Source organism: Perissodus microlepis, chromosome 3 (genome assembly GCF_051167445.1).
Source record: "Perissodus microlepis isolate ML-2025 ecotype Zambia chromosome 3, ASM5116744v1, whole genome shotgun sequence".
Taxonomy (NCBI): Eukaryota; Metazoa; Chordata; class Actinopteri; order Cichliformes; family Cichlidae; genus Perissodus; species Perissodus microlepis.
In genome coordinates this window covers 17,895,049-17,920,482 of record NC_140463.1, presented here as the reverse complement: position 1 = coordinate 17,920,482, position 25,434 = coordinate 17,895,049, and the positions used below count along the sequence as shown (strand labels likewise).

The window sequence follows — 25,434 nt, the reverse complement described above, 5'->3', positions numbered from 1 at the left end:
CGAACGAGTTTGACATCAAACACGCCAAAACGTGGCAGTTCAGTCATATTCAGATTACAGCTTATGGCCTTAGGAAACTTTTATTAGCTGAGAGCAACGTGACAGCGACCTCCGGCCATGGTGAAAGGAGCTGTGACTGGAGCACACATGCACGCTCCTATGTCACCACGCAGCGCACAAGCACACAAACACACACGGGCTCAAAACACATTGGCAGGAAATTGAAACGCAAATTGAAATATATATATTTTTAAAGGAGTTTGGTAAAATTCATAAACATTTAACACAAATGCTACACACACATTTGATTTGTTGGTCATTATTGATGTGTTATATATAACAGTCGTCTGAATATATTCAGGACTTTTATGTTTACAGTAGTTGCCATGTCTAATCATAGATAGATTCGTTTGGTTGTAGTTGCAGTGTCAATAGTAGTAGGAGATGTTACTGTATTTGAAATTATTAGTTGCAAAATTTTGCTTCATTGCACATGTCGCTGTGGTTTTAGGTGCCATAAAACTCATAGATACATGGAGGGGGACACAGGGGGTAAATACACGAGGGTAAATCAAATAAACTAACTGAATAACCTAGGAACCATTGAGTAAATAATGAACAAAATACAAAACACAAGAAAACTAAGAACACTGGGTCAAAATGACCCAGGACCATGACATTAGGTTTGTTTAGTGTCAGGGACCTGGGCTTGAGCAACCCAGGGTCCCTGAGCAGTTGTGGACCTTTTTATATTTTGTGAAGATGTGTGTGCACTGTTCTGCTGTCTGGGTTTTTTTCTCCATGTGTGTATATATAGGGAGGTGTGTGTGTGGCTGTAGCCGGGACGCCGGGCTACAGGCACCATCAGGCCTGAGGATGGCTGGTCACGCCCGAGGAGGATGCCACACACCTGCAGTGGATCAGCGTTGGAGGAGGAAGCTACTTAATGGTGTGGTGAAGCCTCCACCGACGCGGGATGATTGCGTGAGACTCCATGTCAGTGTCTTGAGAGCAAGTAAAAGTTAGTGTATGCCCGCAGGGGCTGTGTGTCTTGATGGCTGTTCCCCCCCAGGAGGAGTGTGTAATTTTACTCTATAATTTAGTTGCAGTAGTTGTTGTGTCTTATAGCAAATGTTGTTATAGTTGGAGTAGCTGAATTGCAGAAGTTGGCATGATTAATAGCAGATATCGCTACAGTCTCATTCATTAGTTTGTTACCGAATGTTTCATGCTTTTCTGCAGATGTTGTGGTTTCAGTTCTTTCTTTATCTTCTACCAGATGCCATTTTGGTTTCATATGCCAATTTGGTTGCAAAACTTCCCATGCCCAGTAATAGGTGTTGCTGTAGTTTTAGGCTTTGATTTTATTGTAGTAGTTGCCATGTCTTATAGCGGACGTTGTTGTAGTTGTAGTGGTAGTTGCAGGCTCAACACTTGTAGCGGATGTTGCTATTTTACAGTCATTTATTTAGTTGCAGAAGTTGCCATGCCATATAGTGAATGTTGCTGAAGTTTCATTCATTCATTTACTTACATTAGTGTCCTTGTGTTATAGGAGATACTGTAGCTGGAAGTTTGCTTAGTTGCAGTGGTTGCCATGCTTTGGTGATGTGTGGTTGAGATGAAGAAGTTGTCATGTCTATTAACAGATGCTGCAGTTTCTTCGGTTGCCATAATTACCATATTTAGCTGTTGGTAGTTCTATGGTTTCACTGGTTAGTAGATGGAACAAATGTTACCATGTTTTATTGCAAATGTTGCTGTAATCTAGTTGTTGGTTTAGCTCCAGGTGTTGATTTACAGATTTTTATACTTGCAGTGTTTGCTTCCCTTCATTGAATCCTGAATTGAATTCAAAATCCTGCTCCTCACATACAAGGTCTTAAATAATCAGGCCCCATCTTATCTTAATGACCTTGTAGTACCACATCACCCTATTAGAACACTTTGCTCTCGCACTGCAGGCCTACTTGTTGTTCCTAGAGTAGAAATGTAGAATGAGGCCCCTCTTCTGAGGAACCAGCTTCCAGTTTGGATTCAGGAGACAGACACTATCTCTACTTATAAAATTAGGCTTAAAATGTTCTGGTTTGCTAAAGCATATACTTAGGGCTGGATCAGGTGACACTGAGGGTTCAGATCTATTGACTCCTTTAGTCAAAAGGTAACATAAAAAAGGGGGGGGGATAGCTCAGCAGGTAGATATGTCTGTGAAGGTTCTCAGTCATCCAGGTCATCGTAGTCAAAGGAGCTTGCAAAGAAAAGCGTCTGGACTTCTTCAAGTTGCTTGAAGACGTTTCACCTCTCATCCGAGAAGCTTCTTCAGTTCTAAGGTCAAATGGCGGAGAGTCCCAGATTTAAACCCAGTGCGAGTATCCCCCCAAAGAGGGACAAAAGATGATGATCCTCTAATCACATGAGCCAAGGTGTGAAAACGGGCGTGGGTCCCAATCAGCCAGGGTTTCGGGAGAGCTCATTGTGAAACCTGGCCCCACCTTATCATGCGATTTCCTGAGGTCAGATGGCCCAGGATGTGAGTGGGCGTTAAGGCCCGTTTTCACACCTTGGCTCATGTGATTAGAGGATCATCAGGTGGTCCTTTTGTCCCTCTTTGGGGGGATACTCCCACTGGGTTTAAATCTGGGACTCTCCGCCATTCAAGCAACTTGAAGAAGTCCAGACGCTTTTCTTTGCAAGCTCCTTTGACTCAGTAGGTAGAGTGTTTCTCCTTTAGTCACCTTTTTCACTCGTGTTTATACAACTCTCTACATTTAGCTATTTGTTATTATTAATCTCCGGCTTTCTTTTACAGCGTGAAATTTGTCCTGCCTTCCTCAACTCACCCCCAACTGGCCGAGGCAGATGGCCGCCCGTCTGGTTTAGCTGGAGGTTTCTTCATTTTTCCCACCGTCGCCAAAGTGCTTGCTCAAAGGGGGTCACATGCTTGTTGGATTGTTCTCTGTATTATTGTAGGCCCTTACAATATAAAGTACCTTGAGGCGACTGTTGATGTGATTTGGCACTGTGTAAACAAAATTGAATTAAAAATTACATTTAATTAATATTACACATTTAAAACACATAATGGCACCATAATGAGCTTTTCATTCAATATATTTCGAGTTTCAATCCAAATAATTGAGGTTTCATTCAGTATTTTCAGATTTTCATTCTATATATTGTATATATATGTATATATATATATATATAAGAAAATAACCCTAACCACTCTATTAGCTTCCTGCCTTGAAACACAGCACCTCCTCTCTTTCCACACGCTTCATACCGAGGCCTGTCCTGGAGAAAAACACCATGTTAGCAGCTTTAGTGGAGCAGCTGAAGAAGACTGGACTCCAAGCTGCTCCAGCTGATCACTGCTATGCTGGACCTGAAGATGTGGCCTGTGATGTCTGCACTGGGAGGAAGGTGAAAGCCTTCAAGTCCTGTTTATCTTGTCCGGCCTCTTACTGTGAGAAACACCTCCAACCTCACTATGATGCAGCTCCATTAAAGAAACACAAGCTGGTGGCCCCCTCCAAGAAGCTCCAGGAGAACATCTGCTCTCGTCATAATGAGGTGATGAAGATTTTCTGTCGTACTGATCAGCAGAGTGTCTGTTATCTCTGCACAATGGATGAACATAAAGGCCATGAAACAGTCCCAGCTGCAGCAGAAAGGACTGAGAAGCAGAAGGAGCTCGAGGTGAGACGACTAAACATCCAGCAGAGAATCCAGGAGCGAGAGAAAGATGTGAAGCTGCTTCAACAGGAGGTGGAGGCCATCAATGGCTCTGCTGATAAAGCAGTGGAGGACAGTGAGAAGATGTTCAGTGAGCTGATCCGTCTCATCCAGAAAAGAAGCTCTGATGTGAAGCAGCAGGTCAGATCCCAGCAGGAAACTGAAGTGAGTCGAGTCAAAGAGCTTCAGGAGAAGCTGGAGCAGGAGATCGCTGAGCTGAAGAGGAAAGACGGCGAGCTGGAGCAGCTCTCACACACAGAGGATCACAACCAGTTTCTACACAACTACCCCTCACTGTCAGCACTCAGTGAGTCTACACACTCATCCAGCATCAATATTCGTCCTCTGAGGTACTTTGAGGATGTGACAGCAGCTGTGTCAGAGACCAGAGATAAACTACAGGACATTCTGAGAGAGGAATGGACAAACATCTCACTGACAGTCACTGAAGTGGATGTTTTACTGTCACCAGCAGAGCCAAAGACCAGAGCTGGATTCTTAAAATTTTCACGTCAAATCACACTGGATCCAAACACAGCACACAGACGTCTGTTATTATCGGAGAGGAACAAAAGAACAACATTTATGAAACAAAAACAATCTTATTCTGATCATCCAGACAGATTTTCTGAATGGGAGAGGGTCCTGAGTAGAGAGAGTCTGACTGGACGTTGTTACTGGGAGGTGGAGTGGAGAGGGAGAGGAGTTGATGTAGCAGTCGCATACAAGAATATCAGCAGAGCAGGAAGCTCAAATGAGTGTGCATTTGGTGGAAATGACAAATCTTGGTCATTATGTTGTGAGACACACAGCTATGTTCTTTGGCACAACAATGTCCACACTGTCCTCTCAGGTCCTCGGTCCTCCAGAGTAGGAGTGTACCTGGATCACAGAGCAGGTATTCTGTCTTTCTACAGCGTCTCTGAAACCATGACTCTCCTCCACAGAGTCCAGACCACATTCACTCAGCCGCTCTATGCTGGAGTTCGGCTTTTAGATCACGTAGACACTGCAGCGTTCATTAAAGTGAAATAGTCAGAAGTCAGTATTGGACAATTCGTTAAAATATGTGTCTGACTTTCCAGTTTCTTGGTAAGATTTATTTATCTCATGTGAAGAACAAAATTCACAAAGTGCTTTACAATACAGAAATAGGTATAGACCAAATTAAAATAGCATAAACAGATGAAACTATATAAAACCAAACCAGCACAGGCAATTTTTAAGTTTCTTTTTAACAATATCAACAGTGTCCACAGATTTTAGCTCCAGTAGAAGCGAGGTGCACGGTACCACTCATTGTCACTGAGAGCTCATTGTTGTTTCCTCTCTGCAGATCACCTGTCAGTCATACTGCACTTGCTGTGTTTCATAGCTCATTTTTTGTTGTTGCACTTGATCACATAAATCTATAATTACAATCACATTCTTTAAAAAATGTTCTTATTGTACTAAATGAAATTGTAAGACATTGTAGAATGACGTCAAAGTGACACCAGAAAGTAAATTCTGCCAAACCAATGAGTATTTGTACTCTGCAGAAGATCATAATGTTATTAAATGAACCTTGACCTTTGGGGGATTTTTGTTGTTGTTGTTTTTTAAACATTGTTTTGTGAAAACTAAAACACATGAAGCTCAGATCATGTTACACACTGAGTAAGACAAATGATTTCACACAGAGTTACACGTATAGTGATGGAAAAAATTTCAGTGTTTGTTGTTTCTTTGTAAAGGATTTTATAGAGAGTCAGTCTGAAGAGTTATTAAATGTAAATCCTGCTTTGTGGAGTTTGTTACATATTCTGAACGGATGCATGCTGATTTTCTTTGAGAAAATGTTTTTGGGGATTTTTGTGTATTTTATCGATGTTGGTGTGGTTATCTAACTCATTACTCTTGTATTTTTATATCATGTGTGGTATAACAGACGTTTTTCTAAAGTGTGTATTAATCATCATTTATAAGGATTTAATTAAGTCAGGTGTGGCTATGAATGAGTACCAGGAATATGTACGCTTTACGGTAATTTGGGGGAAATTACAGACCTGGACAGTGTGTTATGGAACAACTTTAATGTGATATGAGGCTTGTATTAAAAAGGTCCTCTTGATTTTCTTTTGATTTATGCTGAAATAAAGATTTGTTTGTGGAAGATTGTGTCTGGTACACATGACTTTCAGTCACAAAAACCTGTTGCTAAGCTACTTCTCATAATCTTTACAATCTAATCAAAAGTGCAGAAAAATAATAATTTCTTTTTTTCAGCCAGTGGATGAAAATTCAGCTCAGAAAACACGAGTACATTTTCTAACATCTAACCGAGTCATCAGCTTAGAGCCTGTCTCTGAAGTCTGCTGTGTGTATGTTCAACTATAAACTCAGAGAACACACACACACACACACACACACACACACACACACACACACACACACACACACACACACACACACACACACACACACACACACACACACACCTGTTCTGACTCGTGCAGATGTATATTGATTGTGGTATCTTTCATATTGCTGTTCATTTGTCGTTGTTGCTTCTGGCTTTTTAGATTCCCGATTCTCTGTTTCTCTCTCTGCTTTGGTTAAAGAATCATTTTTATGTGTCAATCATTATCGATGTGTTTTAATTTCGTTATTTCAGTTGAAGATTTCCCCTGATTTGCATATTGTCTGTTTGGTTGCAGGATGTTGATACAGAACCCGTCACTGGGTGCCTTTATTAACTTTTCCATTGTGCGTGCGTTATGGTGTTGAGCTGTTATTTACAGTGTTTTTGTGGACTTTTCTATTGTTTTAAATGAGCAGCCTAACATGATGGAAATAAGGTATATAGGGATTATAGAGGGTGAACACTAAGTTCCTCAACCTGAGGGACTCAAACCAGCAACTAGTCAGCTGCTCCTACCTCCTGTGTTCCCATTAGCTGCCCATTTATTATTTCTAGCTGCCTGCACTAACATAGTAATTAAACTCTTCTGAAGCTCCTTTTTAAATAAACTCTTACTAAACGTTTACTAATGATTTTACTGATTCAGGTGAGACTACCACAGTGTGACATGTTGAAATTCCCACCTATTGTCTCTCCAGTACAGGTCCAGCTGTTTTCCTACCATTATTATCAAACAGCCTTTCACCTACTGACATGTATGACCACTGTCACAGTCGTGCTATGCCTAGTTCCAAATCACTTATTCTCCTGATACAACAGTTTTCCAATCCCTATAATTATAAGAAATTAGAAATCTTCTGTGTTACGGAGACTTAGCTGAAACCATAGGGCTGCTGATTATAAATTCTTGAATGCCCAGAGGTCCTCGGGCTGTGGTGGGGGAATAGCAGTTGTTTTCAAATGTAATTTAAACTGTATTACAGCCAGTTTGACTTATTATTGTCTAAAGTTACATTTGTGAAAATCCAGGTTGGTGTGTTAATATCTACCAGCCTCCTGAATCCTCGACTGATCTCCTACACGAGTTCTCCAACCTGCTTTCATCTGTCGAGTTTGACAGGCTCAGTTGGGTACAGGTGACTTTAACCTAAGACAATGATTCCTGTAAATGTAAAGGAAAAGAAAGTAATTTAAAATGTTGGTCATTTTCTTAAATTCATTCGAGCTTTAATGTTATTTGCATGATTTCTCTATGAGAGAGAAGCTGTCACTGTGTGTGCATGCATCAACTTTTCCCTTTGATGTGCTTTATGGCGCTGAATGCATAAAATTTTCATCTACTTTACATGATGTCTTGTTTCTGTCACAGGTGGCCGAAGGCCGGTAACTGAAGCTGAACCTATGCACAGAAAACCAAGAGCAGAGGCTGAGGGAAAGTCCTAGGAGAGGCTGCATAGGTGGGGGTGACTTTAACGATGTGGATTTGGCTGACCTGAGTTCCTTTGGTTCCAAGGCCGAGGGACAGCAGGAGGGCAGGCAGGTGAGGCAAGGAGTGAATCCCAGAAAACAGAGAGGTAAATCCAAAATCCAAAAGGATTCGTTGTTCAGAACCGTGGCGCGTCAGGGAGCAACTGAAGCACAAAACAGCAAGGTAAGCACCTAAATTAAAGCACCTAAGGTAAGAAACATGACCCATAAGACCTGGTTACCAATGTATAGTAGTCCATACCTGGCAGAGAAGGGATGTCAGTGTGGAGCTTAAATCTCCCAGCCTAATTGCCTCAATCAGCTCCAGGTGCAGGGCCGTAGACTAACTTTTTGCCACGGTTGCACTGGTGCGCCTAGGCGCACCAGCACAAAAGTTAAGCGCACCCAAATTTTTCAGCCACATCGCTTAAAACCGCAGTTTTATATGTGCACTTTTCTGGGGGGGAAAATTGCTGTCCATACAGACAATATTGATTTGTAAATGATTAACTAACAATCTTGTCAACACAAAGTTCTTTATTTGGAGCACATTTCTACAAGAAAGATAAGTTACTGAAAAACTGCTTGTGCTTAAAGTGCTTTGGCACTCTTTGGCAATATTGTAGAAAATGTTAAACTTAATCATCATCTAAGGCCTCCTCTGACGACCTGGTTGCTGCTGCCTGCCGCTGAAAGGCAGTGGGGAGAGGGGACACTTGCGCAGTGCATTTATCGCAGCATATAATGTGTTTTCTTGATACACTGTGTTTTTTCAGCGTTCAAAGGCTGATGGCTCCGTGTCAGAGCTGGCTATGAATTTCAGATGGATCAGGCCTTAACTTGACAAAAAAGTTATCAATAGTTCTTTTTATCTTTTCTTATTACCCACAGCTACATCCACTTCTGTCGGGCCTAGGCTTCTCACTAGGGCTGGGTATCATCACTGATTTCTATAATCCATTCGATTCTGATTCACAAGGTCCCAATTTGATTCGATTCAATTTTGCCTCAGACAGTCAGAAATATTATAATTCTGATGATTTATCAGTACTGAGACTTACTATGAGACTTTATCAGAGGTGTGAGCATCACAGCAGATGCCTTTGTGTCAAAGTAACTGAGAATAAAACACAGAAAAACATGAAGGAGATTTTCCTGGCCTGGCTTTTTATAGCAGATAACCTTAAAAATATTCTGCAATTTTGCATAATTTTAAAAAGTTTCAATTTCTTCATTATTGAACAGCAGAAATTAGGCTTTCTTGCCCGAGGTCATTTAAGTTAAAAAAAAAAAAAAAAGACAGCAGCCGACAGCGCTGTAAACAACAGTAGACTGGTGGGTAATTAGCAAATGAATATTGCAGAAAACAGAGATTTGAGATGGGAAACTGTTCTTGAAGTACAGAGAGAGAGAGAGAGAGAGAGCTGTGCATGAAGTGTGATTTTATTGTGTTGGAAGCAAAACAGCAAAAGTCAGAGGGAATTAATGACGACATTTATCAAATGTGAATCGTAGTTTGGATCTTCTTTTGCTGCTGGTTCAGTGAATTTTGGATGGAGAGAGACAAAACCTGCAGCTCAGAATCTAGCACAAAAAAGACCTAAACACAAAGCCCGGACCCGCCAAAGCATCACAATCAGTGACCTGTCGGCTTTCAGCCCTGACGGCGTGTCCGTGTATGTGCCGTTGGTTGAGAAAGTTGAGAAAGAGAAAGCTGATTCAGATGCGTCGGGTCTGCGCTCTGTGTTTATGTCTTTGTGTGGAATCCGTTTGCCTGCTCTATCTGGATACATTTGGTGGATGTTGAAATAGCTTTAACCTGAGATTCTGGCGCTTCTGGCAAAATACATTTATATTTAAAAGATATCGCTTTATTCAAGCTACTCACCTCCCTCTATCTGCCTACACTTTCAAACGTATACATGCATAGAACTACAGGAATATCTGGACCACGGCCAATCAGAGAGGGCCCGCCCCTAGCTATCTCTGATTGGTTTAGATCATGATATAGGCATAATGTGTGTCAGTTGTTGACCACATGGAGACTTTCAGAGTTGCGGAGAATTTTATTTTATTTTATCGAAAAGTTGGTCGCACCGATGCCACCTAGGATTTTTTTTAGTCACACCATTGAAAAATTTGATCGCACTCTAGAGCCCTTAAGAGAAGAGGGTGTGACAGCCCTGCCCACTGGCAGATACCAGGGAAGTTCAGGAACTTAGTAGAAATTTCCAGCCACTCACCCAGACCATGACGGTTTCAGTGAAAATTAATTTCACCCTGATTAGGGCTGTTCGATATAACGATATATATCGGATGACGATATAAAAACGTCTATCGTTTCATTTTACGCTATTGTCGCAAAATAAACTGTTTACGGCAATATTTTTTCATTGTTTTGATGGTCACTGTAGTGGCTATATTAATTTCTTAAAGCTCTCTCTTTCTCTTATATTTTATATAACCACACTACGGATGGACAAGCGCCTGTTTTTATGCGTTGTCGTTGTCGTGACGGTAAAACCATCGTGTGTCCGCTTGTTTGTTTTCCACATAAACTTTTCACAATAAAGCTCCAGATCCTGTTGAGACTTTTCAAAATAAACTGAACCACGTGAAAGAGTGTGCAGAGTATTTACGGATGAGAAGCAAAAAAGAGCTGTTGGGTGCTAAAAAATAAACCTTAGACTCAAACGTTAGAACAGGCTTTTCCCCGCAGCACGCTGTGTAATAATTACTCACAAAGAAAACGGCAGCCGTTACAACTTATGTCTAAAAATGTATAGTTTCATGCATCGGTTAAAACATTTGACTCCAGGAAACACTTCACGCAAGTCGAGCTGCCCGAGGTTCACAGAATTTACAGAAAATGTTAAATTTTTATGATTTATATTGTTATCGGGACGATAGATGTCTTATATCGGGATATGAGATTTTGGTCATATCACACAGCCCTAACCCTGATTGTTTTCATCTTGCTTTGACTGCAATTCTGGCAGTATTAATTAATTGCAGCAGTATTTATAAAAACATTTCTATATACACTAAAAAACTGAGCAGCTCTTGTTCTGATGGCTTACAGAGTGTCTGTTTTTTTGTTTGTTATCTGTGGTGCTCTCAAAGGAAATAAACACTCACATGTTGATTCCAGTTGTTCTTCAGCCTGTAGAAGCCATCTTGCAGATGCTACATATGGACCAGTACGAATGAGTGTTTTTTTTTTATTTATTAACTTGTCAGGTTTTTGTGCATTATTCTTATTTTTGTTAGGAATGTAAAAAAGCAGTCACCTCAGAGCTGTCAGTATCTGAACAGGAACTCAAACCTGCAACCTACAGGTGTCCTAACATCCAGCCTTGATTTCATCTATAACTTTTTTTTAACATATATGCATCACAGACACATTATCCATAGCAGCATTATCTCTTGGAGAGCTTTGATAAAAGCAGCTCCGCAAATGAAGAAGATGTAGCTAAATAACTGAAACATTTAAAAGCAGAACTGGTGCCTGAAAATAGAGAAAATGTTGAGATATGTCTCTCTGTTATGTTAATGTGTATATATATTCTTTAACATTATCTCCTCCATTTACTCCTCTCTCTACATCTCAGAAACCAGTTGTCTTATTTAACTTGCACCACTCTCCTCTCCAGATTTGCTGAAGCCTTTGAAAGGTAACTTAATGGTGCAGTAAAGGATAAGGCACCACTGGAAGAAGTCAGACCTGATAATCCTCCTCTTTCTCACCGAAACACAGCACCTCCTCTCTGTTCACACGTTTACTCGTTCCCTTACCTTCAGATCTGCAGTTTAAAGATGGGTGTAACCAACATGTGGTGACGTGTAAGAGCTGAGAGGCTCCATTCACTGCAGAAATCAGAGGTCAGACTGGTTTCAGTTGTAAGGAACTGACATTCACACAGTCACTGACACTGAGAGGAGAAATGGCACAAAAAGCAGTGCAGCTGAATCAAGAAACCTTCTCTTGTTCGATCTGTTTGGATCTACTGAAGGATCCGGTGACTACAACCTGTGGACACAGCTACTGCATGAACTGTATTAAAACCCACTTTGATGAAGAGGACAGGAAGGGAATCCACAGCTGCCCTCAGTGCAGGAAGACTTTCATACCGAGGCCTGTCCTGGAGAAAAACACCATGTTAGCAGCTTTAGTGGAGCAGCTGAAGAAGACTGGACTCCAAGCTGCTCCAGCTGATCACTGCTATGCTGGACCTGAAGATGTGGCCTGTGATGTCTGCACTGGGAGGAAGGTGAAAGCCTTCAAATCCTGTTTATCTTGTCCAGCCTCTTACTGTGAGAAACACCTCCAACCTCACTATGATGCAGCTCCATTAAAGAAACACAAGCTGGTGGCCCCCTCCAAGAAGCTCCAGGAGAACATCTGCTCTCGTCATGATGAGGTGATGAAGATTTTCTGTCGTACTGATCAGCAGAGTATCTGTTATCTCTGCACAATGGATGAACATAAAGGCCATGAAACAGTCCCAGCTGCAGCAGAAAGGACTGAGAAGCAGAAGGAGCTCGAGGTGAGACGACTAAACATCCAGCAGAGAATCCAGGAGCGAGAGAAAGATGTGAAGCTGCTTCAACAGGAGGTGGAGGCCATCAATGGCTCTGCTGATAAAGCAGTGGAGGACAGTGAGAAGATGTTCACTGAGCTGATCCGTCTCATCCAGAAAAGAAGCTCTGATGTGAAGCAGCAGGTCAGATCCCAGCAGGAAACTGAAGTGAGTCGAGTCAAAGAGCTTCAGGAGAAGCTGGAGCAGGAGATCGCTGAGCTGAAGAGGAAAGACGGCGAGCTGGAGCAGCTCTCACACACAGAGGATCACAACCAGTTTCTACACAACTACCCCTCACTGTCAGCACTCGGTGAGTCTACACACTCATCCAGCATCAATATTCGTCCTCTGAGGTACTTTGAGGATGTGACAGCAGCTGTGTCAGAGACCAGAGATAGACTCAGAGATAAACTACAGGACATTCTGAGAGAGGAATGGACAAACATCTCAATGACAGTCACTGAAGTGGATGTTTTACTGTCACCACCAGAGCCAAAGACCAGAGCTGGATTCTTAAAATATTCATGTCAAATCACACTGGATCCAAAGACAGCAAACAAATATCTGTTATTATCTGAGGGAAACAGAAAAGCAACTTTAATGAAACAACAACAGTCTTATTCTGATCACCCAGACAGATTCACTGTAATGTGTCAGGTCCTGAGTAGAGAGAGTCTGACTGGACGTTGTTACTGGGAGGTGGAGTGGAGAGGGAGAGGAGTTGAAGTAGCAGTCACATACAAGAATATCAGCGGAGTAGGGAGGTCAAATGAATGTGCACTTGGTGGAAATGACAAGTCTTGGTCATTACGTTGTGAGAAAAACAGTTACATATTTTGGCACAACAAAGTCCACACTGTCCTCTCAGGTCCTCGGTCCTCCAGAGTAGGAGTGTACCTGGATCACAGAGCAGGTATTCTGTCTTTCTACAGCGTCTCTGAAACCATGACTCTCCTCCACAGAGTCCAGACCACATTCACTCAGCCGCTCTATGCTGGACTTTGGTTTTTTCACAGTATTATATTGTACTCTGGTGGAGACACCGCAGAGTTCACAAAACGGAAATAGACAAAAAATTACTTAAGAACAGTTGGTTTGGATTACTTTTCAGTTTCTTTGTTCTCCAACATTGTTTCTCAGAGCTCATTGTTGTTCTGTTTCTTCTCTGCACAGACGTCACTTGTCAGTCACACTTTGTGGGTGCTACATTGACATCATATTGTTTGTTGTCTAGTTAATAAATTAATTGATTTTAACCGAGAAATGTCTAAATTATATTTACATTTATCTGACATTTTGTTCAAATTAAAGGAACTGTTTTTCTCTGTTTTAAAGAAAGAAAATTCAATCAATGTTCTGACTGTGTCAAAGTTGTTTACTATGAGGAATATGTAAATAAAATAATTTTACGTTTGATTCTTCTTGTTTTATTTCCTTTGAGAGGATTGATTTGAGTACATTTGCATTCCTATGATTAATAGGACAATGAAATGAGACAGATGAGAGTAGATATGAACCAGGTATTTGCTATCATCTAAACATGGAAGCCTCATTTATGTGACTTAGAGGTCATGGTTAAGAGACAGATAAATCATATGCATTTGTTAGGTAAAATAACAAGAAAAGCTTTTTAATTGAAAACTGATTTAGTTCAAGAAAAACAACGGTGTTTTGATAACTTAGCACTTATTTCCTCGTAATCTCTGCGGTGCATCGAGCAGCCAATGCTTTCCATGATCAGAGGTAATTGCTGTGGCTTTATTCCAGTTGATCCCAGCATGTGTCACTGGGTCTCTAAACCAGAGGTTTTGGGTTATTTGGCACCTTTTGTTTGTAATTTAGGTCTGTCAAGCTTCTGTTGTCTTTGTGTCTCCATGTTTCCTGTTTTATTTTGAAAGAGACTTTTGTTCCTAGTTCATTGTATCTCGTTTTACTTCCTCCATCCTGTCATTATATCATGTGTATCAGCATTCATGAGTTATTTACAAGTTTCTGACCACTTATAAAATGTGTTCAGTGTGCTGCCCATTGTGTTGGATTGTCAATGCAACCCTCTTCTCCCACTCTTCACACACTGATAGCAACACCGCAGGAGAAATGCCAGCACAGGCATCCAGTATCCGTAGTTTCAGGTGCTGCACATCTCGTATCTTCACACCATAGACAATTGCTTTCAGATGACCCCAAAGATAAAAGTCTAAGGGGGTCAGATCGGGAGACCTTGGGGGTCATTCAACTGGCCCACGACGACCAATCCACTTTCCAGGAAACTGTTCATCTAGGAATGCTCGGACCTGGAACCCATAATGTGGTGGTGCACCATCTTGCTGGAAAACCTCAGGGAACGTGCCAGCTTCAGTGCATAAAGAGGGAAACACATCATCATGTAGCAATTTCAAATATCCAGTGGCCTTGGGGTTTCCATTGATGAAGAATGGTCACACTATCGTTGTACCCCATATACCACACCAAACCATCACTTTTGTTGGTCCAACAGTCTTGGAGGGATCCATCCAATGTGGGTTAGTGTCAGACCAATAGCGGTGGTTTTGTTTGTTAACTTCACCATTCACATAAAAGTTTGCCTCATCACTGAACAAAATCTTCTGCGTGAACTGAGGGTCCTGTTCCAATTTTTGTTTTGCCCATTCTGCAAATTCTGTGTACTGATCTGGATCATCCTCGTTGAGATGCTGCAGTAGCTGGAGTTTGTAAGGGTGCCATTTGTGAGTAGCTAATATCCACCGAAGGGATGTTCGACTAATGCCACTCTCCAGTGACATGCGGCGAGTGCTACGCTGTGGGCTCTTGCTGAATGAAGCTAGGACAGCCACTGATGTTTCTTCATTAGTGACAGTTTTCTTGCGTCCACATTTTGGCAAATCCAACACTGAACCAGTTTCATGAAACTTAGCAAGCAGTTTGCTAACTGTAGCATGGGAGATGGGTGGTCTCGTAGGGTGTCTTGCATTGAAATCTGCTGCAATGACCCGGTTACTGCATTCACCAGATATCAACACAGTTTCAATCCGCTCCTCACGTGTTAACCTCTTCGACATGTCAATGGCTGTGAACAAAGAGAAACTTGTAAATAACTCATGAAAGAATAAAGTTACGTTGAAACCAAGCACACCATTGTTTTTCTTGTGACATTACCAATAAGTTTGATGTGTCACATGGCCCTCTTCCTATTGAAAAAAGAAAAGTTGTATCCAAGATGGCCGACTTCTAAATGGCCACCATGGTCACCACCCATCTTGAGGAGTTTGCCCCCTCACATATACTAATGTGCCACAAACAGGACTTTAATATCACCAACCATTCCCATGTTATTACGGTGTATCCATATAAATCGCCCAGCCTGTAGAGAGCAGGGTTAGGTTAGCAGTTGCTTTTATTTATTTATTTATTTATTGTTTGCTTTTATAGGCAGTAATCGATGTTGCTGTAACAAGATGAGAACTAGATAAATGCCACTGCATTGCTTCGAACAGTCAGCAGAGTCTGCACATATAATTACAGATATTCCTGCAAAAAGTTAATTACTCAAAAGAATCTTGCATTTTAGTTTGGTTTTGCATTTATAACAGCTGTTGCAACAGAAATAACCATGTTCTTTACATTAAAATAGCAACAAACCTTTCTGGAACAACTTCACCTACTTTCAAGGTTCATAGAGAAGACAAAGATCTGATGACATGAAGACTCCAGTGAAACCTAAAGTATTAGGAACCAGTTTTATTAAGTGACCAACACATTTCCCCTTGTGGCTCTCATCAGGGTCATTGCAAAATATCAAACAATTTGTGTTTAAATAAAAAACAGGAAACAGTAAAAAAAAAAAAATCCAAGGGGACCAATCACACCTTCACAAATGAACAATCTGACCAATTAACATTTAACATGGTGGTGTTGGCTAATTGGTTACGCCACAGTCCAAATAGGCTCAGGGTAGAGCTGCTACACCTCCACATTGAAAGGAGCCAGTTGAGGTGGTTTGGCCATCTGACTCGAATGCCTCGTGAGTGACAAGTTGTGCAGGGGAGGAGGCTTAGAGATCGAACTAGGACATGCTGGAGAGATTATATGTCTCAGCTAACCTGGGAACGCCTTTGTGTTCCAACAGATAAGCAGGAGGAAGAGCCTGGAGAGGAAGGTCTGGGTTTCTGTGCTTAGGCTACCCTTGTGAACTGGGCCCAGATAAGCAGAAGAAAATGGATGGATATCAATTAGTATGGGGAGTCCTAGGCAAGTAATTCACAGACAATTAGCAGGTGCAGCCCATCATCTTCCAAAGCTTCCATGTGTGTAAAGTAACGTCAAAACACAAGTGACTTTAAACACAAGTGGCAGCCGTCTTTTAAATAACCACCAGGAGGCGATCCTTGTGTTTGCTAAAAGACTACTGGTCAAAAAGGAGTGTATGGTAAAATGACCAATGACCATGTGACATGATCAAGCAAGCATTTTTCTGATGTGTTCACCGCTCAATGGTTTGTTGTCATATTGAACAAAATATTAGGTTCTCTTTGTATATTATACTCAGGCATCAGGAAAGAGTGTTAACTAGTTTAAAGTTTTTAGCTAATGACATGTCAATCACAAGACATTGCTCAGTAAACGTGCAGATTCTCAGCTAGATCCACCTTCCACTCTTTACTTACAGTTTCAAAACAGAAAACAAACACAGAAATAAGTTGAAGTAATTGTTTCCTGTATGACTTCACTGGTCTCTTACATCAGTAAGGACTTTTGCTCCTTGTTGCTTGAGTTCATTGAGGTGGTGAGCATACATTTATTCCCAGACATGCCCATGTAGACAAACATTAAACAACTTCTTTCTGACATTTTCACACTTTTGCACTACTTCAGAGGAATCCCCTTAACCTCAAATCACTGTTTTCTTAAGGTATGACTTACCTTCACAGCTGTGTGGATTATGCATCAGTCCACAGAAGGTCCTCACAAGCATAGATGCACGTGTGTGTTCATGTCTGCAAGCTATTATTGTAATTACAGTGAGCAGAAAAACATTGGGCTGGTTTCATCTCACTGAAAGCACAAATGCCATCCTCCTTCTCTCTATTTTTATATGAGGATGGGGTGGACAAAATAACAGGAACACTAACAGGAACACCTCACAACAGTGATGGCGCTGAGTTGCAAAGCTGCCTGAGCTGCATTAGAGACTGCGCTGGTGTTATTCACCTATAACATGCTACAGTTCGTGCTTCCCTGTGTGTGTCGCTTACAAGAAGAAGGTCAACAAACACGCCGCAGTGCTGCAGGCAGAACATACATAATCAGTCAGCCCTCAGTGCAAGCTACAAAAATAAAATATGGGTTACACACACACACACACACTCTTAATAGGAAGCTATAGATATGAGAGCAGACTGCTGTGTGTGTGTGTGTGTGTGTGTGTGTGTGTGTATGTGTGTGCATGTGTGTGTGTGTGTGTGTGTGTGTGTGCGCGTGTGTGTGTGAGGGATTAAAACACCTAATAAAGTCAGGGAAAAGCTCTCAGCCTGACTCGCAGACAGTAAAACTCAACATCAAAACATCCGGCTGGGACTCATTAAACTGTGAGGGTTTGTAGAAGATGCAGCGCGTGCGCGCGCGGTCACACACACACACAGTCATGTTTTCATATCCTTCCCTAGATGCTTATCCTAACACTAACCCAGTGCTTCCCAAAAACTGTGCCGTGGCACATAGGTGTGCCGTAGAAGATTATCTGGTTTCACCTGATTAGTACTCTAAGTGACCGCAGTGAGTAACGGCCAGAACAATTACATTCTCTTCCACTAGAGGGCGGTACAACCACCTGCTCTAATTAAGTTGGTTGTCAAACAGAAGAAGATATTACATAATAGTCATGCTGTGAGAACACAGCACGTAATAGCAATAGATAAATATTTGAAGAGAAAAAGCAGTCAGTCTGACCTGGGTCCTGGAGAAAATTCCAGCCCACATGAAGGCCCTCATGAGTGGTGGTCAGGAGAAAGCAAAAAAGGTATACTGGGGACAAACTGCGCCTATTTTGCTAAGATAAATGATCAAAATGCTTTTTGAGACATTTTTGTTTGGTGGTGTGCTGTTTGATTTTTCTAATGTGAAATATGTGCCGTGGCTTCAAAAGGTTGGGAAACACTGGTCTAACCTATTTTCTGTGCCCATAAGGGCTGTTGGTCCCCACAAGTATGGTAAACTTCCAATTTTTGGTCCCCACACAGGTATGTAAACATGGTACACACACAGACACTTTTTCCTAGGGGTACAGATGTGTGTGCATTTAGCTGTATTACTATTTTAGTGGGGACTTTTCTATGTTGTCACCCTTTGGGGACAGAAAAACAGGCCCCTGTAATATAAATCATTAAATCATAGGATGGAGTCTGAGTTTAACTCTGTCTTTTAGTAGATCTCCAACTTTAATTTGTCATGTAAATATCACAGAATTCAATCTTAAGGAGATTAATTAGTTACTTTAATTACCTGGATACAAATTATAGCACTATGTTGGGCTGGTGTTTTGACTCCAGAGTGGATAAGCAGAAGATGGATAGATGACCTCTTCAGTCTCAGCTGAAGCCTCCACGGCTTTTCATTTGCTTTCTTTTATTTACCTTTTCCTTACTTTGCATCCTATTCTGTGTTTCATAAAACTCTTTTTCCTTATTTACTTTATTTTTCTTCTTTCCTCTTTTGTTTCTTTTTATCCTTCACATTAATGTACTTTTGTTTCTTCATCTTATTCCACTTTCCTTTGTCTTCGGTGTTTCCATCATTCCTGCTTCCACCTTCATTTACTTAGCTTGTCTTCATGTGTTTTTCTCTTTGCTTTATTTTCTCGTTTCCTTCCTCACTTGTCCTTCCCTATATTTCATTTATTTCTCTTTGTTTCTCCTCTTTGAATTGTTTTTCTTTCCTTCATCTTTCTTTTGTATCCTAATCAATGTTTTCATTCCTCCCTTCCATTTCTGCCTCTTCTGTTTCCTCTTCCCCTCTGCCACTTTCTTCCCTTCATTTCCTTCGTCTTTTCTTCTTTCCCATCTTTGGTCTTTCTGGTTCATTTTTTTCACTCTTCAGCTGTTTTTGCTCTCTTTGCTTGGGATTTTGCAGTCGTCTGCCTGTTGTTGTGTTGGCTGGTGGTACGTTATTAGGCTACTACAAACACACATCAAACTCTACACACACTTTCACGCTGCACCTTTCATTTCCAGCAGGTTGTAAAAATAGAAAGCCCATAAAATCTGACTCTTTCATGTCGGAGCATTAGGCAGGAAGAAAACCATCCACATGTGCAGAGCACTGATGAGCAGCAGCACGGACCTGCTGCACAGCTTAGATTTAATTCATTAATTTTATCAATGAAGCTCAGAGAAAAGGAAAAAAGAAAACACCTACATGCTTCAGTTTTCCTCGTACGGGGTGTTGCAGCCAGTTCTGGTTGCATAATATTATCTGCTCTCCTACAAACTCCCACATACTGAAGCAGAAAGCTCGGTGCGAGGCTCAGACAGGAGATGTGTGGGAAGACAGAGATTCAAAGTCAGAGTTCGTCTCATCCTGGTTGAGAATAAATAAGCTTCCTTTAAACGGATGATTTTGAGTGTAGTAGAGTCTACTCCAAGACGCTGCTAAAATAAACTCGACTCATTAAAGTCTGGGTTTCCGCTGCTTTAATGAAGCGCAGTTTCTACATTCCTCCACGTAGATCAGATTCAGTCTCGTACCAGTGAATTTGGTCCGAAAAACCTCAAGCTGACGTTAGAGCTCGCTACATTACCAAGTTCAACGTGGCTTTACGTTCACTTCCATCTGTCAGTCTCTTCTCCTTCCTTTATTTTTCCTTTTACTCTCTTCTTTCATCTTTTCCTTCCTTTCTTCCTCCTCTCCCATCTTTTCCTTCCTCCTTTTCCCCTCCTCTTCCATTTTTCCTTCCTTTTCCCTCTCCCATCTTTTCCCTTCCTACCTTCCTCCATCCCTCCTCCCCCATCTTTTCCTTCCTCATTTCCTTCTCCCCTTTTTACATTTCCTTCTCTTCCTCCTCTCCTTGTCCCCCTTCTAGCCCGTTTCTTTTCCTCTTGTTGAATATGAGCATTTGCAGTAAACAAACATTGAAATGACCAAGGAAGGAAGGAAGAGAACAATGTGTGCTTGTCAGCATTCAGCTCACCTGTAAATTTCAGGTGACGACTTCATTGAGGTCGTATGAGCCATTCTTTTACTTTGGTAAACCAGAGTTTACCTCAAAGCAGCTCTGTGTACACGGCATTTGGCCGTCTTTGTGAGGACATTCATCAACATCAGTGGGTTTCCCCGTGTATTTAGGAAGTACTACTAAGTGCTTAACTAAAACTCTGACCACAGCCTCATTTAAAGTGTTTTTTTTTTTTTTGTTAAATAATTTGGTTTCAGTGGCAGACACCTTCAGCTCACTCATGTTTGGACATTTGGTGCTGCAGGTGAAACGTTTAAAGGACATCTGTAAATTGCAGACACATAACCTGCAGTGTTAATACAACACAGGTGTGCATCAAGAGTGAAATCCAACTACCATAAATGAGTTACAAATTCTTCTGGGTCACTTTGGTTTGAGTTTTTCATAACAAAAATCAGAGGAGCTGTAAGAAAAGCAGCAGAAAACTCCCATCACATTTCAAAAGCAATGTTTAAAACATAAAAGACAAGCAGTCAGCACTTTATAAAACTCATCTTTATTGATTCAGAGTCATCCCTCCATCCTCGACAATATTTTCTCTGCTGTGTTCTTATAAAAAGCTGAATATGTACATCCTCTTTGTATTTACATTATTTTACATGATTACATCGTCAGAGAGCCTCACACCTGCAAAAAGGTCAACTCTCCTGCCTGAAACGTATCACCTGTTGTCAGGGGAAATGAACAATAGAGCAACTTGCTTGTGGGTTGTTTCCTGGCAACAGCAGCTTATCGGATTAATATCGGTAAAGAGGAATTGTTTTTAATTATTTATCTTATTTTCCTAAATATTTCACAAGCTTAGAAAAACATGCGGAGTGACCCCATGTGCTGCGGCAGGGGGTGGGAAAAAAACACAAATTAAAAAAAGTAATGGAACATATAATGTAGTGCAATGCAAGTTTCTAATGTGAAGTCGTGACGAAAGTACAAACTAATAACAATAAAGTCGATGCACGTGAAAGAGTTTTTGTGCACTTTACATAAACACACAGTCTGAGGAAAGTTTAACAACAAAAACTGTAGCTAACACTAGGCTGCTAAACATCTCCTCATCAATCAGCTTAGTCCTGCACAAGAAGGTGAGAGCGAAAAATTATACAAAATACAGGGTGGAAAAATGTCCTAAAAAAAATATACACAAACCACTGATCAGACTTAATGCTGATTATCTGATAAATCATAGAAATGACATCAAAAGGTGGCTGGAAAACATAATGTGGCGAGCAGACTCAGAGCATAAATGTGGCTCTTTAAAACCTGCTTTGCTTCTCTAATGAGAAACAAAACAGGTTTTATTTTATGTCGGTAATATGACTTAAAGTAAAAGCACATAATTACTTAGGTATAAAAATATTTTATCCATGGAGGCAGAAAATGTTCACCGAGGTCATGAGAAGAGTTCAAGGGTTGTTTTCACTTTTCTCTTCTTTATTTTAAAAACTGTGTTAATGCTAATGTTAGCAGCTATGTGTAAAGGCGGGAGAGGCCCCAGTCATTCAGGTCTTAGAGAGTGGTGTGCGATTCTGTGGCAACTACTGGTCGCTATGGAAAAATGTGTATTCCCAGACTCGTTGGAGAGTAGTTTCTAGCAACTGCCTGTAGTTTGCAAGGAAGGCGTCGCCTTGTCTGCAAACATCACCAACTATGCAGCTGTTAAACTGAGAAGTGCAACACAAACTGGAAACAGAGTTAGTTCACCTTCGAAATAAAAGTTGAGCCTTTTGAAATGTACGTAGTAAGAAGCAAATTTTCTGTTTTGTGTTGGGGAGCAGTTGGCTAGTGTTTGCAGACAAGTTGGCAACTTCCAAGCGAACTATGGGTGACCACAACAATTTGCTAGCAACACAGTCACAAGGTGGTGCAGCTCAGTCTTCGTGATCAATTTCACAACAGGTAAGTGGTTCATAACCTCTGCACACCTGAATGAATGACAGGTGTGCAGAAGGAAGAAAAATGATACATATAATAAAATAGTACCTAGCAGCAGTCAGCAATCACTTAGCAACCGGTCAGGGGAATATGCAATTTCCCCTAGCAACCAGAGGTTTCCATAGTATCAACAACTGCTCTCTAAGCCTGCGTGACCGAAGCCTAAGCTTTTAAAACATTCAAGACACTCTCATTAATACTGAGCAGAAAAAAGGCCTCTCTCACACACAGAATGAGTTTAACAGCAACAATAACTCCGTACTTACAAAAGCTTGTGTGTGCAGCCCCCACCCCCTCCAACCCTGACGGCGAGTAAATAACCACAACCCTGAAACTGAAGGCGCTAAATGGAAGTCAGCCACCTTTTGAACTGTTAACTCCTGTGCTTCCCCCACTTTAATACTTCAATGTCTCAACAGAAACAGGCTAAATGCCAGAGCTGAGCAGCAGCCGGTGCCACCCCTTTGAAAATGTTTAAGCTTTTGGCAGAAAGTTGTTGCACTACAAGCAAAACTGCGGCATAAATCATTTGGACATGTGCGTCTGCGAGTGATTTAGCGTGCAGTAAACCAGAGTAATCGCCTTTCTCTCTTTAAAAATAATGTTTCTGTAAAGCTTGACAAAGTTTCCAGTGTTACAACCATTGCAGATGTGAGGCTCTGCCTGTGGCCAACATGTTTCGAGGGTTTAGTCTTCCCTCTTTTTAATGATGGGAAAAGAAGCTTTAATTCCCGAATTTCACCGTTTCCAACGAATCCCAAGCACCAAGCATGTAACTCTACCGCAGGATCAAAACACGCTGTTTAGAGGCAACAGAGATAAAGAATTTGGCTCAGCTGCTGAGAATAAATGTGAAACAATGTGATGGTTTAAAAAAAAAAAAAAAATACCGACTAAATGTGAGGTTTGGTTTATATGCTGTGACATCGCTCATCGCTGTTGCCTCTAAAAGTTGCCCGTGTTTCTCCAGCTGCCAAGATTTGGTACATTTGCATTGGTTAAACAGCATCTTTGACCTCCTTGTTGGTTCAGCAGCAAAACAAACAAACAAACAAACAAACAAACAAAAAAAATTGTTTGCCCTCGTTCTTCCTCTCATTGGATACATTCAAGAAATCCAACACTTCTCTTACAATCCGTCCTCTCTGGGCCATTTTGATTGAAATAAATGCACTTGTTTGTCCATTTACATCCATGTTTTTTGTCCTTGTGGATTTATCAGTCACACTGTTTGAATTATCCACACTGGGTTCATCCACCCGCCTCTGCCAGCCAATCAGGGACAAGCTGTAACATTCACATCTATCAGTTTGACTGATGAAAAGAGTCGGATCCAGTCAGGACTTTGGTCAAAAAAGTCAAAGTGTGATGAGTTGCTGTTACTTTTCTTTTAAAAAAAAATGAAATAAAATAGCCGACCCCCAAATCCTTTAAAAAACAAAAAACAAAAACAAAATCTGGGCTTTAACTGCGTTTGATGATGTCACTTCCTCCTCAGTCCGTCTCTTTCTTCTTTTCGTCCAGGTCAAAGTCCAGCACGAGAAGTTTGGTCTCCTCAGTGCCGTTTCTGCTGCCGGCGGCGCACACCAGGCGAGTGTCGGACGCTCTGATTCGCCACACGACTCCACCTGGATCAAAGACGTGATTGGTTTAGCCACAGACATGTGATAACAGGTGAGGACATAAATAAAGTTCAGGTACTTATATATTTATTCTTAATATTTAATAACAGAGTGAATACTGCATCTACCTGCACCATTACAGTTCATTTAGTGTCTTTTCTACTGAAATGTGAATGTATTTAATCTGTTTGTTAGTTCTACATTAAAATGTTGACACTACAAAAAACCACATAATATATAATTAAGTCAGTTACTAAAAATATCTTCTTTGTATCATTTTATATGATGATGAAGTTGGGAATTTATTAATTTTTAATTTGTGTATTTTTTGGACTGGGAAACACGGGTTGCTGTAGAAACGTGTACTTTCTGACAAGATTGGGTGAAACTGGTTCCAAAGAGGTATATGAGCTACACCGAACACCACACTGTGACTGATTTAGTTGCTAGCAGACCGCCACGGTAACCTGTAATCTGCATGGAAGGCGCCGCAAACACCCAAACCACTCACCAACCACGAGTGAAATTGTGAAAAGTGCAGTGCAAATGGGACACAGGCTGCTTGCTTACAAATTAAAAGTTGTGCTGTCATGCATGTTTCCAGCTGTGCAGGATGGAAAAAGTGACTGACTGCCTTCAAAGTGAAAGAAACCCCTGTGTTTCCAGTTTGTGCATTTTCAAAATTTCACTACAATTCAGTGAATGGCAATCACAGCAGTCTTCAGGCAAAAAAAAAAAAAAAAAAAAAAAGAAAAGCAAGCACCACATACCTCTTTGCAAATGAATTGACTCAGTAACAGCCAGAAAAATACATTTTTCCCTAGCGACCTAAGGTGGCGCGAACTCCTCACCTGATCCTCGGCTCTGCAGCGCCACCACGTCCCGCAGCCAAGCTCCGGTCCGCAGGTCCCACAGTTTGACCGTCCCATCGTCAGAGCTGGACAGGACCAAGCCACGACAGAACTGCAGGCACGTCACCGCCGACTGGTGCTTGTTGGGACCTGAAAAGTACGCATCATTACACCGTGACCCTTGACCTCAACCAGTTGTCTTTACATGAGCAGCCTTTCTTCTCAGCTGTATCACTTTATGTATCCTTTCTTATATGCGCGTCAGCATGTGCATCTTGATATAACACCTGATTTCACTGAGTTGTAAATTCTCATATTGAATCATTTCCTCCTCCTTTGGCTCTAAGATATTTGCTGCTTAAAATATTTACTGCTGGACAGATGTCCAAAAAGAAAAAAAAGAGAGAAAATACATGGACATTTACAGTCCCAGAAAATAAAGTTCAATACCACTGGCAGCGTCCAATTTTTCATCCAGTCACCAAAAACCCTTGAAACCACTCACATTCCCTTTAGCTGTACTTTCTGGCTAAATCCATGTGGCTCTAATTGCCCGCTCATGTGAGCTTAACAGATGAAAAGCAAACGCTGTGAAATCCACAACTCATTAAAC

At 41.2% G+C, this 25,434-nt stretch overlaps 3 protein-coding genes across 4 annotated transcripts in view; 2 read left to right on the top strand and 1 right to left on the bottom strand.

Moving 5' to 3' along the window:
• The first annotated feature begins 660 nt into the window (after positions 1–660).
• LOC146390283 (tripartite motif-containing protein 16-like) lies at positions 661–4,773 on the top strand. Its single transcript, XM_084921116.1, has 2 exons — positions 661–683; positions 3,258–4,773. Exons 1-2 carry the CDS (start codon positions 661–663, stop codon positions 4,771–4,773), a joined length of 1,539 nt encoding a protein of 512 aa, XP_084777242.1.
• Positions 4,774–11,538: 6,765 nt separating this feature from the next.
• Positions 11,539–13,375, top strand: LOC146390282 (tripartite motif-containing protein 16-like). The gene has a single exon (XM_084923336.1). It carries the CDS (start codon positions 11,554–11,556, stop codon positions 13,255–13,257), a length of 1,704 nt encoding a protein of 567 aa, XP_084779462.1. The 5' UTR covers positions 11,539–11,553; the 3' UTR covers positions 13,258–13,375.
• Positions 13,376–20,896: 7,521 nt separating this feature from the next.
• LOC146390280 (F-box/WD repeat-containing protein 7-like) overlaps positions 20,897–25,434 on the bottom strand; it is a 54,142-nt gene continuing 49,604 nt past the window's right edge. For both annotated transcript variants that reach the window (XM_084923331.1, XM_084923332.1), the window contains 2 exons: positions 24,822–24,971; positions 20,897–23,976 (listed from right to left, as the gene is read on the bottom strand). In XM_084923331.1, coding sequence (XP_084779457.1) covers positions 23,843–23,976; positions 24,822–24,971 — 284 coding nt within the window. In that variant the 3' untranslated portion in view covers positions 20,897–23,842. The remainder of the gene's footprint in view (positions 23,977–24,821; positions 24,972–25,434) is intronic.